This window comes from Apostichopus japonicus, chromosome 14 (genome assembly GCF_037975245.1).
Source record: "Apostichopus japonicus isolate 1M-3 chromosome 14, ASM3797524v1, whole genome shotgun sequence".
Taxonomy (NCBI): Eukaryota; Metazoa; Echinodermata; class Holothuroidea; order Aspidochirotida; family Stichopodidae; genus Apostichopus; species Apostichopus japonicus.
This window is the reverse complement of record NC_092574.1, coordinates 15,051,329-15,067,229: the sequence shown is the minus strand read 5'-3', so window position 1 is coordinate 15,067,229 and position 15,901 is coordinate 15,051,329. Positions and strand designations below refer to the sequence as shown.

Genomic DNA, 15,901 nt, shown 5'->3' with positions numbered 1-15,901 from the left:
ACACCCATCCCAAAGCTGGGAAACTCCAAACCCTTCCCCAAATCCGCTAAGCCACACATTCCCTCCCCAAAACCCCTAAAAACACCACACCCCTCCCCTAAACAACACACCCCTACCCAAGCCACAGTACTTAACTTCAATATTGGCAAGCAGTTATGTAGTGTGATACATGAACCAAACAAGGATTGGTATTGACTGGAAAACTGTTAACTGATATTTATTGATGAATATAAGCAACAGATGAGTACCCAGCTTTGCAGAATCTCACTGAGTAAGGGCTACTGTGGAATTATGGTAAGTGGGTAAGTATAAATCATTTGGTATTGTAGGAATAAATCATTCGGAATTGTTGGAAGTTCCTTACAAAGCAACTAGAAATAAGGTTTGGCCTAGGCCATGTTACCTTTGTATATTCAATGTGGTATGACCCCTTCAGTTTTGACAACAGACTCAGGAAAATTTGTGTTACCTTAATAGTTACCACCATTAATTTAGCTAGAAAGGAAACACCATCTCCCTTGCCCCCTCCCCCATTTTGTCTCTCTTACCCCTCCCATACGCAGCTCTCAGTAATTTCACATTTTACCTAATCATATATTAGAATTTGGGACAAAATTTCTTCCAAACCTTAGCACAACTTAAATTACTTAATTTCACGCCACAAAACCTAACATTCCTAATAGACCGTACACTAAAGGAATGGGTTCCACTACATTGAAAACGATTTGAATGAAGTCTTGTCGGTAGTAGCCCATAGCATGAAAACGGCTTGGCGAAAGTCTACCTAATTTCAAAATGGCGGCGACAGCAACAAAATCGCCGAGTCGAGGTAATCGTTTTGTGACTGGCCGTCTTAGACAACCATTTCACCGAAACTTTACAGCATCATGTAGGAGAGTACAAGATCCACAAATGGGAGAACTTTTTTGCTGTAACTCTCTTTCGTTGGTTCGTTTTGGCCTATTTTGTGTCAGTTAGGAATACATGTGTGAGGACGAAGTTGGATTGCAATCGTTGTTTCATAGGTTTTCGTTGATTTTTTCTCGGGTATCTTTGCCCTACCATACATTGGAATTACTTTTAATCCATTCTGTGAGGTTCCGGTAAGTTGTAAACTATCAATGTCTGTAAATTCTGTGAGTGAAACGTAGGACCGACTTTACGTTAAATGCGGGCAAATTCAAATTTAATGATATGCGTGATCGTTGATCATTCTTCGAGGTCACGGGGTCAGACTTCCAACTGAGTAAGGGTAACTAATATATGCAATATATATGATACTCAACATTGTTCGCTTCTATTATATGTAAAAAATATTATTTTAATTACAAATAAACTAACCCAAATTGAATAATAAATTAATTTTACGCGAAAATATTTTTCATCCATTTATAATTTTTAAAACACTTTGTACATGCCTGTCATGGAGCCCTCCACTGTATTTCAACTTTTAGAAATAGTGTGAAACGATGTAGAGACTGGTTATTTATCTTCATCACTGACTCTGAATTTATTTACCTCTATAATTGAATAACAAGAAAACGAGCAATATGGTTGAGGTAACGAAAACTTTTTGAAAAGGAGGGTAGTCAGCAATGTCTAGTTTGATCGCGCTACAATTTTTCCACATACCGTTAGCCTACCATGCAACCGTGTAACATTAGGCCATTGAAAGACGCACACTAAGTTAAGATAAATATAAGTACTGTTCAATACAGCCTAACTTGAGTCTGACATACACTGATGATTATCGAACTATTAGTAGAAGTAACAGGACATACCGTTAGGCAAGGAAAACCACTTAGACTGCAACTTGGTGTTCAAGATTTTAATGTCTGTAAATCATGTAAAAGAATAGGTGGCATCACATGAGCATGACAGAACATTCACACTCACAGACCACATAGATACAGGACAGTACTTTGTGTGATCCATTTTGTGGAATAATTAAGTGGTGTAATGACAAAAAAAATGTCACATTCAAGGAAACATAGTATCTAGACAATACTTTTAAACCAGCAGTTGGAAATATTCTAAGCTTCCATTACATTGTCTGTCTTGGAAATATATGCCTTTGACCTAGTTGACAAGGAAAGATATGTGATACTATTAGTGTTATGCCATTTATCTGTGTAAAATTTAAATATATAACTTTCTGTTTCTTTCTTCTTTTTAATGTAAAGGATGTCAGTAAGCACTCTGTGCATACTTTGGTCTTTAGGTCGCTGAAGAGATCTCATGATATGTTCATTGCCAACAATGTCCAGCCAGTGTTGTCCGATGATGCTGCGTAAGTTTATGAAGTGAAATAATGCTCTTAAAACATCAACCAGTCTTTTTACACAGTACCACACAAGCATTGTTATAATAGTTCATATTCTTTTTGCAGGGTTACACAGGATATACTGTCTGGTTAAAATTAGCCAAAAGTGGAAAATATTGGGAAATAATTAGAAATTAATCAATTAATCATATATGATTATAAACTTTTTTCTTTAGCTTACTTTGCAATTTAAAGTGTAACAACCAGAATAACATATAAGCCTAAATGAGGGTTACATTCCATCGTTATAACATAATTTGCATCTCAAAGAAATATTTTAACTTATAAATAAGAAAAGTTAGATCCAAGACTTCCATTAAAGGCACATTGTTATGTCTAAACATTCCAATATTTTTTGGTGACTGTATAACATTCTTTCAATTTAAAATGCCACAATTGAAGTAAAACATTAAGCCTCCCTGTCTTTGTTCTATCATTGTTCCTTTATAGAATAAAAATCAAGTTGTCCTGTAAAGCCAAGGATCAGTATGGTCCAATTATGGACTTGCCAGAAACAAAGAGAGAGATGAGAAAACAGAATATGCAGCAACAACAACAGCTAGAAGCACAACCTACAGGACACTATGGTAGGAAGTCACCATTTGGTATAAGTTATTTAATGTTGGAGCTAAAAGATATCACAGATTGGGAAATACAATTTTTTTTTTTTTTTTTGGAATGCCACCCAGTTGGGACAATTTTGTTTTTCTAAACTGTACTTTGATGTTTCAGTTCAAAGCACTTGTATTGACTGTTTGATCAGAATGGATATCCTGTTCCTATCAGAAAAAATGTTACATATTTTTTATACTGTCAGTGCAAGTGCTTTGAAGCATGATATGAAGGGACAATATAGTTTGGTAATTAGCACTAGAAAATTGTCCCAAGATGGCTGGAGAACAGTGCAGATGATTAATAATTGTGTCATTGTTAGAAGGATGTGTTAGTTATGCTGTGTTTATTCTGAAGTTTCAAATGTCCACATCTTCCTTAATGGGGAATGGTCTTTTGGGCTCCTACAGTATGGGATGTTAATTCTAAACTGAAACACATGTCACCAAGCAACTTGATATGATGGCAATAAAATATCACCACTTTGCACCCAAGCACCCTTAATTAAATGCAAATACTTTATTTCAATATTATAATCTGTTTCTTTTTTGTAATAAAGTAATTGTAAGTCCTAATCGTGAAGATGCATTTAATGAAGTTCTTGTCTCTCAAAAAGAATAAAATGTGTACATACCATACCATAAGTATCTTGTGTGTGCTTTCTTCATAATGTGACAACTTTCCCCTTACTCTAGATTAATGCCACCCTGAGTATGTTTGATCTGCATCCAGGCATCAACTGTGCTTTTATAAACAATGTTCTTTCTTTCACGCAGATTACAATGACATTCCCACACAAATAGAAGGTGGCTATCCATACCCTAATGCACCAGGTAGGTAAAATAAAAGTTGTCAAATGGTGTATTCTGATGCATATTTCGACTGTGAATAAGGTCTAAATGCAAGGTTGTTTAAGTACTTTCTATTGATTTTTTGTGTTGTTGAAGTGGGATGGAAGAGAGGGAAGGGACGGGGGATGGGAAAGGCGGGGGGTGTGAATACCATGTAGCTTAGTCTAATTCTTACCCAACTGAATGTAAAACAAAAATGGAGCTGATCCAATTTGTCCCTACTAACCATGTAGCTGGGGTCAGTGTCCCCCTGCTGCCACCCACCCTCCCTCCCCCCTCCCATGCATAACTCCACTGTCAGATTTTAGTTGCAGTTATAGTTTCTTTGTGAACAATTCTTGGTGGTGTCATCAGATCACAACTTGCAAGCTTATTTCGGTATTAATAAGTAGGTGTGATTACTTTGCTGAATTAATACTTATGAAAAGTTATGTTTTATGTGTAATTTTTTGTCATTTATTTTCAGGCGTCGAACTATCAGATCGTTCTGCAGTAAACCACCCTCCCCTTAACCAAGGTTCTGTTAATAATGTCATGAACAACTTTCCGGATACACCACAACCTCAGTGAGTTTTATAATCAAACCATGTTAATCAATTGTTCGCACTCAGCTTGTCCACAATTTAAAATTTAATGTGAGGATTTAGGCTTTCAAAAATGTTGGAAATTTGAAGATCATTTCTCGGTAACTATTGAGTGTACAACTTTGTGCATGTGTGTGTACTTTAGCTTTTCTTATAGGTGTAGAGTATGGTTTCTTTTTAAGTTTCCTGGAAGGAATGTCTCATTTCATGGTGCATAATTGTGGCAGATTTAGTGGTAAGTACAGGGTGAAGTGGAATTCACTTCTTGTGAATTTCTTGCAAACAGTTAGATGGAGAGAAAAAAAAGGTTGATTGCTACATCAATAGATTGTGCTGTTTCTGTACACAGAACCTGATTATTGTATTATATGTTAAAGAAAATGTATGAACCCACAAAATGCCATGCAAAATGCAAACATCTAATCTTCTTCCTGTTCATATTTTGACTTCATCCATTGTCTTCATAAGTTTCTGATTCCTATTATTTCCCCAAGTCGAGCCGTTTCCTTGAGTACCGATAGAAATGTGAGGATATGAATTTAAATTCCGACAACACAAGTGCTTTTCTTTTCCCACAGATAATGTCTCATAATTTTTCTATAAATATATTTTTCTGTTTTACCTTTTCAGGACTGCATATGGGGTGAATGATATTAAGCAGCATGCAGGCATTCCTGAGAGAGCGCTACCACCATCGCAGGTTGGTTCAGTGCTGGAAAATCGACCAAAAAAAAAAATTGCATATGACTAAATAATTAACTTATAAATGGTTAACCGTACTATGTAATAGTGTACCTCGTCATTTTCTTGTGTAACAATTGTGTGTGAGTGTGTGTGTCCAAAAGTATCATTCTTGATGCAGATTGCAGACTGAAACTTTGATGCCATTTGTTGCCCCTATAGAAGAAATCTCCGATTGCTGATGTCCCTCTTGCAGAACAAACAAGGAGCTGTTCTGTGATCAGTTTAAATCAGAAAAGCTCATGTTGCTTGCATGTTGTTAAGGTTTTGGGTCAAGAAAATTACCAAGAACTTTGCAAGTATCTCTTTTTTCCATTTTTGATATTTTTATGATATCTGTTTGCTTTTGTAGGCTCTTATTGCAGTTTCTGACAAAACAAAGAACTCACAAGCTCTCATGCCTAGAAAAGCTCCCACAATGCCCAAACCTAAGTGGCACCCTCCTTGGAAACTCTATCGTGTCATCAGCGGTCACATCGGCTGGGTTCGTAGTCTGGCGATTGAACCAGCCAATCAGTGGTTTGTGTCTGGTTCAAACGACAGGACCATTAAAATCTGGGATTTGGTGAGTATTGTGACATGAAAAGATGGTGATGTAATTCGATTTTTATGTTTTGAAGGAAGGGTAGTCGGGGGGGGGGGGGGGGAATTTGGTATTAATCATGGTCATGTTCATAGATTTGTATGATGGGATTAAAGGTTTCCTTGGATGCACTGTTGAGGTCAGTTAACCAATTCTATATGATACGATGATGTGAAGCGATTATCAGTATTTGCATTGTCAGAAAACTTGCAGATATTTGTCTCGAATTGACACTGACATTTCACCTAAGTTACATTGCACATTTATCGTCTTTGAAAGTAGATTGCGCTAAATATTTTTGTGCATTACAACATATTCTTGTCTCTACAGGCGAGCGGTACTTTGAAGTTATCCCTTACCGGTCACGTTAGTGCTGTCAGAGGCCTGGCTGTCAGCAAACGACATCCGTATCTCTTTTCTGCCGGAGAAGATAAAATGGTGAAATGTTGGGATCTGGAGCAAAATAAGGTAGACAAATCTAACTTACAAGTGAAGCGTTCACTTCTAAAACTAAATGTTGACACCATGGTTAAATAGGACACTTTGTTATATATACATTCTTTTCATGGTGTGCATTCCTCTGGGTGTATGGGACTTGTGAAAGATGTCTTTGATTTGGTATTTGGGTAAATCTGTTACGGATAGTGAAAGAGTATATTGTTACCTTGATCGTTAGTTGTCAAATATCTTGCAAGTTGTTGCCTAAGACAGTGCAAAGGAAAGAATGTTCACTTCAGCTTTTAAACTGCGGGTGAGAGTGATTATGGGTGTTAAGCTCACAGCGAGGATGTAATTATTTCCCATTAAAATGATTTACCCTGCTGGACGAGCCAAATCTGGGCCGCCCTTCTGTTTTTTTGTTATCCTGTTTTGGAATCTTTGGGGATATAGGAAATATGATAGCTTTGTTCATCCATAGGTTTCACATTGCATGTTATAAATCTATGTTGATATCTCATCACAACTACTACAGCCTCTCTGTTGTTTCATTTTGTTTTTGTTGTTGCTAGGTGATAAGGCATTACCACGGTCACCTCAGTGCCTGTTTCGACCTAGCCTTACATCCTACCATTGATATCTTAGCTACTTGCGGTAGAGATTCTTCAATCAGGATCTGGGATATGAGGACAAAGGCCTGCATCCACACACTGACTGGTCACACTAATACAGTAGCCAGCATACAGTGTCAGAGCTCAGAACCTCAGATCGTCAGTGGAAGCCACGATGCAACCATCAGATTGTGGGATCTGGCCGCAGGAAAGTCCAGGGCGACGTTGACGAACCATAAGAAGGGTGTCCGTTCAGTAGTTTTACATCCAAAACTGTAAGTCACGGACAGCAATTAATGGGAAATGGACAGTTTTGGTTACATCCAGGCAGTTTTTTTCATTTCTAGCTCATGTATAAAAGACTGAAGCTTTCAATTTGATTGGATTGGAAGTTGTTGTCTGATTAATTACTGTCATTGGATACTCTCCATGCTACAATTGCAGTAATTATATCTCGCAGAGAGACATATTAGAATAACCTTTTTCGTACAAATATCACAAAGTTTGAAATTTTTGGCATGAAGCATCTTGCATCAGTAGTGAAACAAACTATACATGTATTTAGTAATGAACCGGGCTACAGACATGAAGCAGTATTAATAAAAGTACAAGAATCATCTAAACTATTAGTTATGATGTTGGCTAAAAGATATGTATGATTAATAATGAAATACACTCTACATATAATGAAGTGCTCTACACATATAGAATGTTAGTATGAAAAAAGTTCTTTAATTATAGCAAGTTTTATTCAGGAAGTGCACTGAATGCATAAAGTATTAGTAATGAACTCCTCGTTAGCAAATGCCGTGATAGAAATGCAGTGCATTACTAATGAATGTACACCAAACATATGAATAAATTATAATGTAGCAATGTTGCATTTAGTTACAACAAAGTTCTCTAAACATACATAGTTGTAGTAGTAATGATATTTGAACTGTCGTAATAGCCTCTGCCTTCCTCATCAGAAGTAGTAATGATATGCGACCAGTCGTAATAGCCTCTGCCTTCTCATCATTCTTTCCCCCTGTGCGTAGATACATGATGGCGTCTGCATCTCCAGATAACATCAAACAGTGGCGATTTCCAGAGGGTAACTTCACCCAGAATCTCAGTGGACATAATGCCATCATCAACTGTTTAGCAGTCAATGCTGATGGTGTCTTAGTATCTGGAGGTAGGTCGACAAATTAAAAAAAACATTGTTCCTTTTATCACCTCATGTCAGTATGGATCAGTATATTTTTAAAGGTAATTTTAAGGGTATTTTGAGGGTAACTTCACCCAGAATCTCCAAAAAGATTTGTAGAACAGAATCTTAGGAATTAAAATTAATAAAAAGTAATATGGAAATAATAAAAGTGATAAATACCAAGAATATTTAGTAAATGTCATAGATTGTAAAGATCAATCACTAAGAACATCAAATAAGAAAAATTGAAAGAGTACAAAGATTATAACAAAATGTTTTAATACCCAAAATTGGATAGAAAGAGCTGCTCTGTATATAAATCAAATTTTTAAGGAGACGTATCAGAAAAACTAGGTTATATTGCAGGACTTCTTAAATTGTACTTTGCGGTCTTGCTCAAAACCAACTAAATGCCCAAGGCATCACTTCATGAGGAGAGTTCAGCAAAGTTTTGAATACTTTTGGTACTAAATTGACATAAATATATGACCTACTTACATTTGTGTAAATAACCATTTTGGTATTCAAAATAATTGCTCAAGAGTTTGAGACTAATCTTTACCGGTTGTTTGGTCCACCCTTACATAATACAGGTGATAATGGTACCATTCACTTGTGGGACTGGAAGACTGGCTATAATTTCCAAAGGACACAGGCGCCCGCCCAGCCGGGTTCTATCGACAGCGAATCGGGTATTTTCGCCATGAAATTTGATAACAGTGGCAGCAGACTACTGACTGCAGAGGCTGACAAGACCATCAAGATTTACAAGGAAGATGATGAAGCGGTGAGTAAACCTGTCACCATATCCCTCATCCCTTCCACACTATGTGTCTTGACCCACCCACCTCAAGGTGGGTCACCAAGAACAAATGGTGGGTCACAAGTGGTGGGTTATGAAAGAAGACAGATGTTGACTAATCTGTTTCTGATGGAATTATACAAATAACTTCCCTCCATGTCATAAAAAGTTTTTAAGTAAATGTTATTATGTTTTCTGTTTATGGCAGATTTGTTTACAATCATCATGGATTTATATACACTGGGTGGTTTTATAAATTTATTATTTACGTAGAAATTTATGGGCCATGTCTCGCCTAGGGAAGTCACAACTATGGGCCAGTAATAAAAATAATAAATAGCAACAGGGTAGCTGGGTTCTGATGGATCTTTCAGAGTTCTGTTTTTGGTGTTATTTTTAGGTCCTTCATTGAGTTACCTCAGTCTTCAGCTTTCCATTTTCCTAGTGATCAAAGAAAATATACTCTTGCTTTAACTAAACTAGTTGTCTCATTTGGGATAGAATTTGATGACAGGCAACTCATGTTGATCTAGAATTTGCCAATTCCAATGTAGTTGACTTTTTAATCATGTACACGCAAAAGTTCATGCTGTGTTTGTTATTGTGGTCACTCCAATTATCCCCCTTCTCCCCTTCCACTTCTCCCCACCCCCTTGGCCCTCCCCCTTCCCTCCATCCCCCCAATTTATGGATAAATATCCCCCTTTCAACTCATACTGCCAGTGACTAATTCTTAATTCGTGATGTCTTTTCATTCCTCCCGCATAGACCGAGGAGACACATCCACTCAATTGGAAACCAGAAATTTTGAGGAAGAAAAAGTACTGAGGAATGACATATTTAGTCTATGAGCTGAGATGTCGAACCTGTCATGGGTGTCAAAAGAGTGAAGACGGATTCAAGTTAATTGCATTTTCTCTCTGATTCGCGTCCAGGGACGGAGAACATCAATCTATGAACATTTGCTACCGCTCTCCCTGTGCCGTGATGCCTAAACGTGACATGCTTGCACAGACCTTGATGAAACCGGCAATGTTGTTCTTAGTTTCTCTCAAGGTTGAGCCCAAGGCCTCTGCGTAGTTTGATACAATATTCCTGTTTTTGTAGTAATATTGCTGAGGTATCAGGCCGATATGGTATAGACTCGCAAGGTAGAAACGGATTGAAATATTACCGTTTATGAAATATTGATGATGGATGATGAAAATATCATAAGTAACTCAAAAGGAATGACTTTTTTTTCAATTGAGTATGATCAGTGGCCATTGTACACATTTAACTATGCTCTGCTATAGAAAATTTTTGCTTTGCTATAGAACATTTTAAGGTGGCACTGTTTACTATTCTAATACACAAAAAGGTTTTCTTACACTGTAGAAATTCTCTGCACAGTTTGAAACAATTACAGTAACCTTGGAAGGTCGGGGGGGGGGGGGGGGTTGGTGGGGTCCATGATGTAATAAAATTGTAAAATAAAGAAAAATGACATTCCTGACTTTTCATTTCTTTGTGTCATTGTGTTTTAATGTGTAAATAAAATTGGTTGTTAGTACTTTTTATATGCTCTATGCCTTTATGACATTTATGGAATCTAATTTAGATGAAGAGCAAAATAGGCCAATAAATAGGTAAACAAAATCAATTTCATCTAGCCAGTTCTGTAACTGTTAGTTTGCAACAATCAATTTTGACCTTCTCTTTCTTTCTAAGAAAAAACGTATATCTGATATATTTGGACAATTTTTGTTGACAAAAAGTCCTGATGAAGATATAAAACATGTCATTTGTTTCCCCTGTGAGAACAACAGTGTATTGATCTATCACTGTATAATCTAAAAAACAACAGAACAAATCAATATTTCTGGACACTATTTTTTGTTTGAAAGATGGATTGTGGTTTGTATTCTGTAAAGGTACCTGTCCTTGTGTCGTTCACTTGATGTCCTCATAACACACAGAATGAATTAAGATTCAAACCAATGAGGTAAGTGATTTGCATATGACAGGTGTAGCAAATTAGGTAATTGTATTTGTATAGCAACCGGTTTGCAAACTTTTAGGCCCGGGACCCTGGGTTGACTTTATAGGCGTACGGGACCATTTCAGTTTGGGGGGGGTAGAACTTTTTGTGCCCGAAAGTTCCCGTGACACTATCTAAGCAGAGCGCCACCATCGGTTGGCGTGTAGCGTACAAGAAAATTTTTGGCAAACAATGCCTCTCAGATTGCCGGAAACGGCACTTCTGAGGCCTTGCAAGTTACATCTAAACATTCTTTATTTAATAATCTCACGTTTTAGAAATTTACACTTCCCCAAAAATTTGGTAAATTAGAAGAAGAAAAACAGGTAAATATCACTTTGAAGGGGAAAAATGGGACAGTATATTTTTTAAGCTTCTATTTAGTTACCTTATTTATTGTTTGAACACAGTACTCAGCTACCTCCAGGAAAACATACATTGTTCCAGGGGCGTATCCAGGATTTTGTAACCCGGGGGCGCGAATTACTATCTTAGCGGAGCGCCACCATCGGTTGGCGCGCAGCGTCCTAGAAAATTTCTGGTTTTGATACCCCCCCCCCCAGATCACCGGAAATGGCACTTTTCGGGCTTGAAAATGACCAACCAGATGTACACTTTTTGCCTGAGAACTAAGTATTTCCCAATAGCTTTTTTTCCCCATCCATAACCTTTTTGAAGATTGTCACCAGTCACACATTATGTTCGACCTCATCGCATGTCCTGTGGATCATTGCTTTTGTAGGTGATTCTACGTCGCGGCCCACAATAGCCTACCCGACAGTCCACTTTTGAAGGTTTTAAGCCCATTATTTGTTCAGAATTTGAAAATTCATATTTCTCGTGAATAAACTCACTTCAAAACATACCAATAATGTTGCAAAAAAATTCATCTATGGACAACCAATATAGAAAAACCTCCTTGAACTCCTAACAGACCGGCCAAAATTGCACGAGTAAAGGAAAATATGATGAAGAATGTTGGTCAGGAAATTTTCGAAAATTCAGACAGTTCATTTATTGGTGTACAAATATTAAAACCTCTTATAACGGCTATTATAAAACTTGGTTGAAGGAAATGAAACAAATACCAGATATTTCCGAAACCGAACACTACACACATAGGCGTAGGAGGCGGGGGGCTGCCACCCCCCCCCCAATATTTTTTTTCCTGAAAATTCGGGCAATATGATGAGAATTTTTCGGGCACCTATACTGAAAGAAAAATAAATTGCAAGACATAGCTACATCTAAAGGTAATTAATTAAAATCACCTCCTTGGTAATTAAAATAAAGTTCTAAGCTTTGCCGACTAATTAGCCATTACTAATGTAAAAGATGCTTTTTCTCCATCTACTTAAGACATTTCGTTGTTTAGATTGGCATCCCGCGGTGTACTGCGCAACTTTCAGGGACCGTACGGTACACGATGGCCTGCGATGCAATAACCGACGCTTGCTTATATGATATTGACATTAACATGTTGAACGCGAGCGGAGCGCGAAAAATATTGGTTACATATTTTACGGGCAAGTCGTTACAGCTCCCCAAATCAAATTGGGCTCCCTCGCCTTTGACTACACACACATACAGTTTTGAAGCTTTTCACCCTGGAACGCCATTTTCATGCTCATTGATATGCTATGATATCTGCTGTTTGCTTAACAAATTCGAACAGGCGCGTAGCGAGGATTTTCCAAGGGAGGGGCGAAGTCTGTAGGCAAACTATCTAAGCGTAGCGCCACTATGAGTTGGCGCGAAGCGTACAAAACATTTTGGCCGAAAATTCCTCCCAGATCGCTGGAAATGACACTTCCCATGCCTTGTTAGTTGTATGTAATCATTTTCTATTTTAAAATTACTAGCGATATCATAAAAAAATATGCTCGGGGGGGGGGGGGGTGGTCGCCCCCTTCCCGAAATGCGTCATGTTCCCCGACGACTCGGTCGAGTTCGAGACCAGCCACAGTTGGTTTCATGGCACAGTTGTACAATAATTTAAGGCGTCCATACACACACACACGCTTTATGATAGACCATATATAGTATATTATATAAAGATACATTAGTGAGAGAGGAAAATGGAAACGTCAAAAATGGAGTTGTCGGTGTAAGGGGTAGGGTGAGGTGCACACCCCTTCCGAAATCCTCGATCCGTCACTGGCTACCCTGTGTTTATAATAGGGATCAGCGCTATAATGATGTCACTGTTCCTCGTTCTCTTCCCGATGTCTTGGCGTTTTCTTTTACTCCCTCCTTTCTCTCTTTCTTCTTTTTCTTTTCCCTTCCTTCCTCTCCTCCTCCTCTTTATCCCCTCTTTTTTCTCCTCTTTTTTTTCTCTCCTCTTTTTTTTCTCTCCTCTTTTTTTTCTCTCCTCTTTTTTTTCTCTCCTCTTTTTTTTCTCTCCTCTTTTTTTTCTCTCCTCTTTTTTTTCTCTCCTCTTTTTTTTCTCTCCTCTTTTTTTTCTCTCCTCTTTTTCTTACCCGTGGGGCGCGCGCCCCCAACGCCCCCCATGGATACGCGCCTGGTTTTGGACGCGGTTTTGTTCATCCGCCAATATTTGTCTGTTTATTGCTAATTAAGTTGGTTGGGGGCGTGGGGGAAAAAAACCTGATTTGCAAAACTGACCAAAAATCGATCCAAAATCGATTTCGCCCAAATGATGTAACAGGGGTTAACCGATGCTCAGGAGCCCAAATTTGCAACTCCCAGGTCCATATCTGCTTCCGTTCGGGAGATACGTGCTCCCAAAGGACCCGATAGAAATACGTGTTCTTTATAAGTGCAAAATTTGGAAAACCCCCTCTTTTCAGCCCCTCTCTTGTCCTCTCTGAAACACCCATCGACATTAAAATTAGAAGTGGAGTAGAAGACACACTTGTCTTTGTTATACACCAATTTCGTGTAATTATCTGACCGGGAAAGGCTTTTTGTCTATATGATTTCTATTTGCGCCAAAAAATAGGTGTTTTGTCTTGAAAAAGTTAAAAAAGTACCTCTTTTTGGTACCCAATTCCAAAATAAACTTCAGATTCGTAATCAGCGTGTCGCGAACTACCAGAATAGATACACATTTATCGCCTTTGCGCCCTCTTATGACACTTTTTTCGCTCAGTTTGCAACTTCATAGGGACAATAGAAAAGCGAAAAACTTTTAGGGACAACAAAAGATTTTAAACCTTTGTTCGTCGTAAAAGTTTTTCGGTCTTACTTTATTTTGAGGTGAAAAAACTTGTTGTCGCAAAGTCGATAAATGTGTATCTTTTCTGGTAGTTCGCGACACGCTGATTACGAATCTGAAGTTTATTTTGGAATTGGGTACCAAAAAGAGGTACTTTTTTAACTTTTCAGACAAAAGACCTATTTTTGGCGCAAATAAAAATTGCCAAAAATTGACCCCAAATCGATTTCGCCCAAAAGACGTAACAGGGAGCAATCGATGCTCAGGAGCCCAAATCTGCAACTCCCAGGTCCATATCTGCTTCCGTTCGGGAGATACGTGGTCCCAAAGGAATCTGCCTAGCCCTCCAAAAGATTTTATTGATAAGATCCAAAGTACTATTTTTGATTTATTTCGAACGGGAAAACTGATAAAGTAAGGAGACTTACTATGTTTAACCCCATTGAAAAGGGGGGTTTAAAAATAATATATGTTCACAGCTTTGTTGGTGCTCTCAAAACCTCTTGGGTCAAGCGTTATTGTAATAATGCCAACACGGGGTATTGGAAGCTCTTTTTTTTAATTGTAATTTTCATGACCAGGATATTTCCTGTATTTGAAAATACCTTCATTGGACAAATTTGTATAGTTTTGAGTAAGCTTAGCTACCTTTAAGAAACCTTCGGAAGACTTGGGTGAGCAAATCCCCAATAATTTTATTAGAATTGATAATACCATTGTTTATGACAAAAAGCTTTTACGACGCTGGTTTACCGTTTGTTAGGGATATGTCTTTGCCAGATGGGAAGCAATTGTCCAAATAATGCTTTTTCTGACCAAAGTCTTTTACATTGTTAGGCTATTGTATGCTTTATAGAAGACTTCCTTTCACATTGTATATTTGCACGTGAAAAACAAAACAAAACAAAATAAATCAAATCAAATAACTAATAATTATTTCTAAACAGTTACAGTGGTTAGTGCTATGTAGTTAGAAAGTAAGACAAACTCATTGTCTAGAATTCAACTCCCAGAGGATGTATTGATTTGGTATTTCTTTTCCTCATTTTGCAGTTAAAATATTAGAAAAGCCTATCATTTCTCAATTAACAGTTACTGTGGCGCAGTTGTTATGTTGTAAAATTGTGCATATTTATTATTGTTTTGTACAAAGAAATTGTCAATAAACTGAAAAAAATGACACATACTCCTTGTCTTGAGTTCAAACACCAGAGGATGCATTTGATTTTCTATTTATTTGCTTCCTAATGTTGTGAAGATTAAATATTAGAAACGAATATTAATTCTCAACAGTTCTAGTGGCGCAGTTGGTAGTGCTCTGGACTGGAGAGACACAGACAAATTCCATGTCTCCGGTTCGATCCCCAGACAGAGCATTTTGATTTTCTGTTCTTTTCCTTCTTCCATTCTGGACTTTGAAGTTTAAATATTAGAAACGAGCACTAATTCTCAACAGTTCTAGTGGCGCAGTTGGTAGTGGACTGGAGAGACACAGACAAACTCCATGTCTCCGGTTCGATCCCCAGACAGAGCATTTTGATTTTCTGTTCTTTTCCTTCTTCCATTCTGAAGTTTAAATATTAGAAACGAGCACTAATTCTCAACAGTTCTAGTGGCACAGTTGGTAGTGCTCTGGACTGGAGAGAGACAGACAAACTCTGTGTCTCCGGTTCGATCCCCAGTCAGAGCATTTTGATTTTTTGCTCTTTTACTGATTCCTTTCTGGACTTTGAAGTTTAAATATTAGAAACGAGCATTAATTCTCAACAGTTCTAGTGGCGCAGTTGGTAGTGCTCTGGACTGGAGACACAGACAAACTCCATGTCTCCGGTTTGAACCCCAGACAGAGCACTTTATATTTTTGCTCTTTTACTGATTCCTTTCTGGACTTCGAAGTTTAAATATTAGAAACGAGCATTAATTCTCAACAGTTCTAGTGGCACAGTTGGTAGTGCTCTGGACT

At 37.8% G+C, this 15,901-nt stretch overlaps 1 protein-coding gene across 1 annotated transcript; it reads left to right on the top strand.

Annotated features, from left to right (window-relative positions):
* Window positions 1-1,399: 1,399 nt before the first annotated feature.
* Window positions 1,400-10,157, top strand: LOC139979661 (pleiotropic regulator 1-like). Its single transcript, XM_071990677.1, has 12 exons — window positions 1,400-1,559; window positions 2,184-2,290; window positions 2,774-2,910; window positions 3,712-3,768; window positions 4,253-4,352; window positions 5,001-5,070; window positions 5,464-5,676; window positions 6,025-6,162; window positions 6,705-7,018; window positions 7,784-7,923; window positions 8,532-8,725; window positions 9,509-10,157. Exons 1-12 carry the CDS (start codon window positions 1,551-1,553, stop codon window positions 9,566-9,568), a joined length of 1,539 nt encoding a protein of 512 aa, XP_071846778.1. The 5' UTR covers window positions 1,400-1,550; the 3' UTR covers window positions 9,569-10,157.
* Window positions 10,158-15,901: the final 5,744 nt, after the last annotated feature.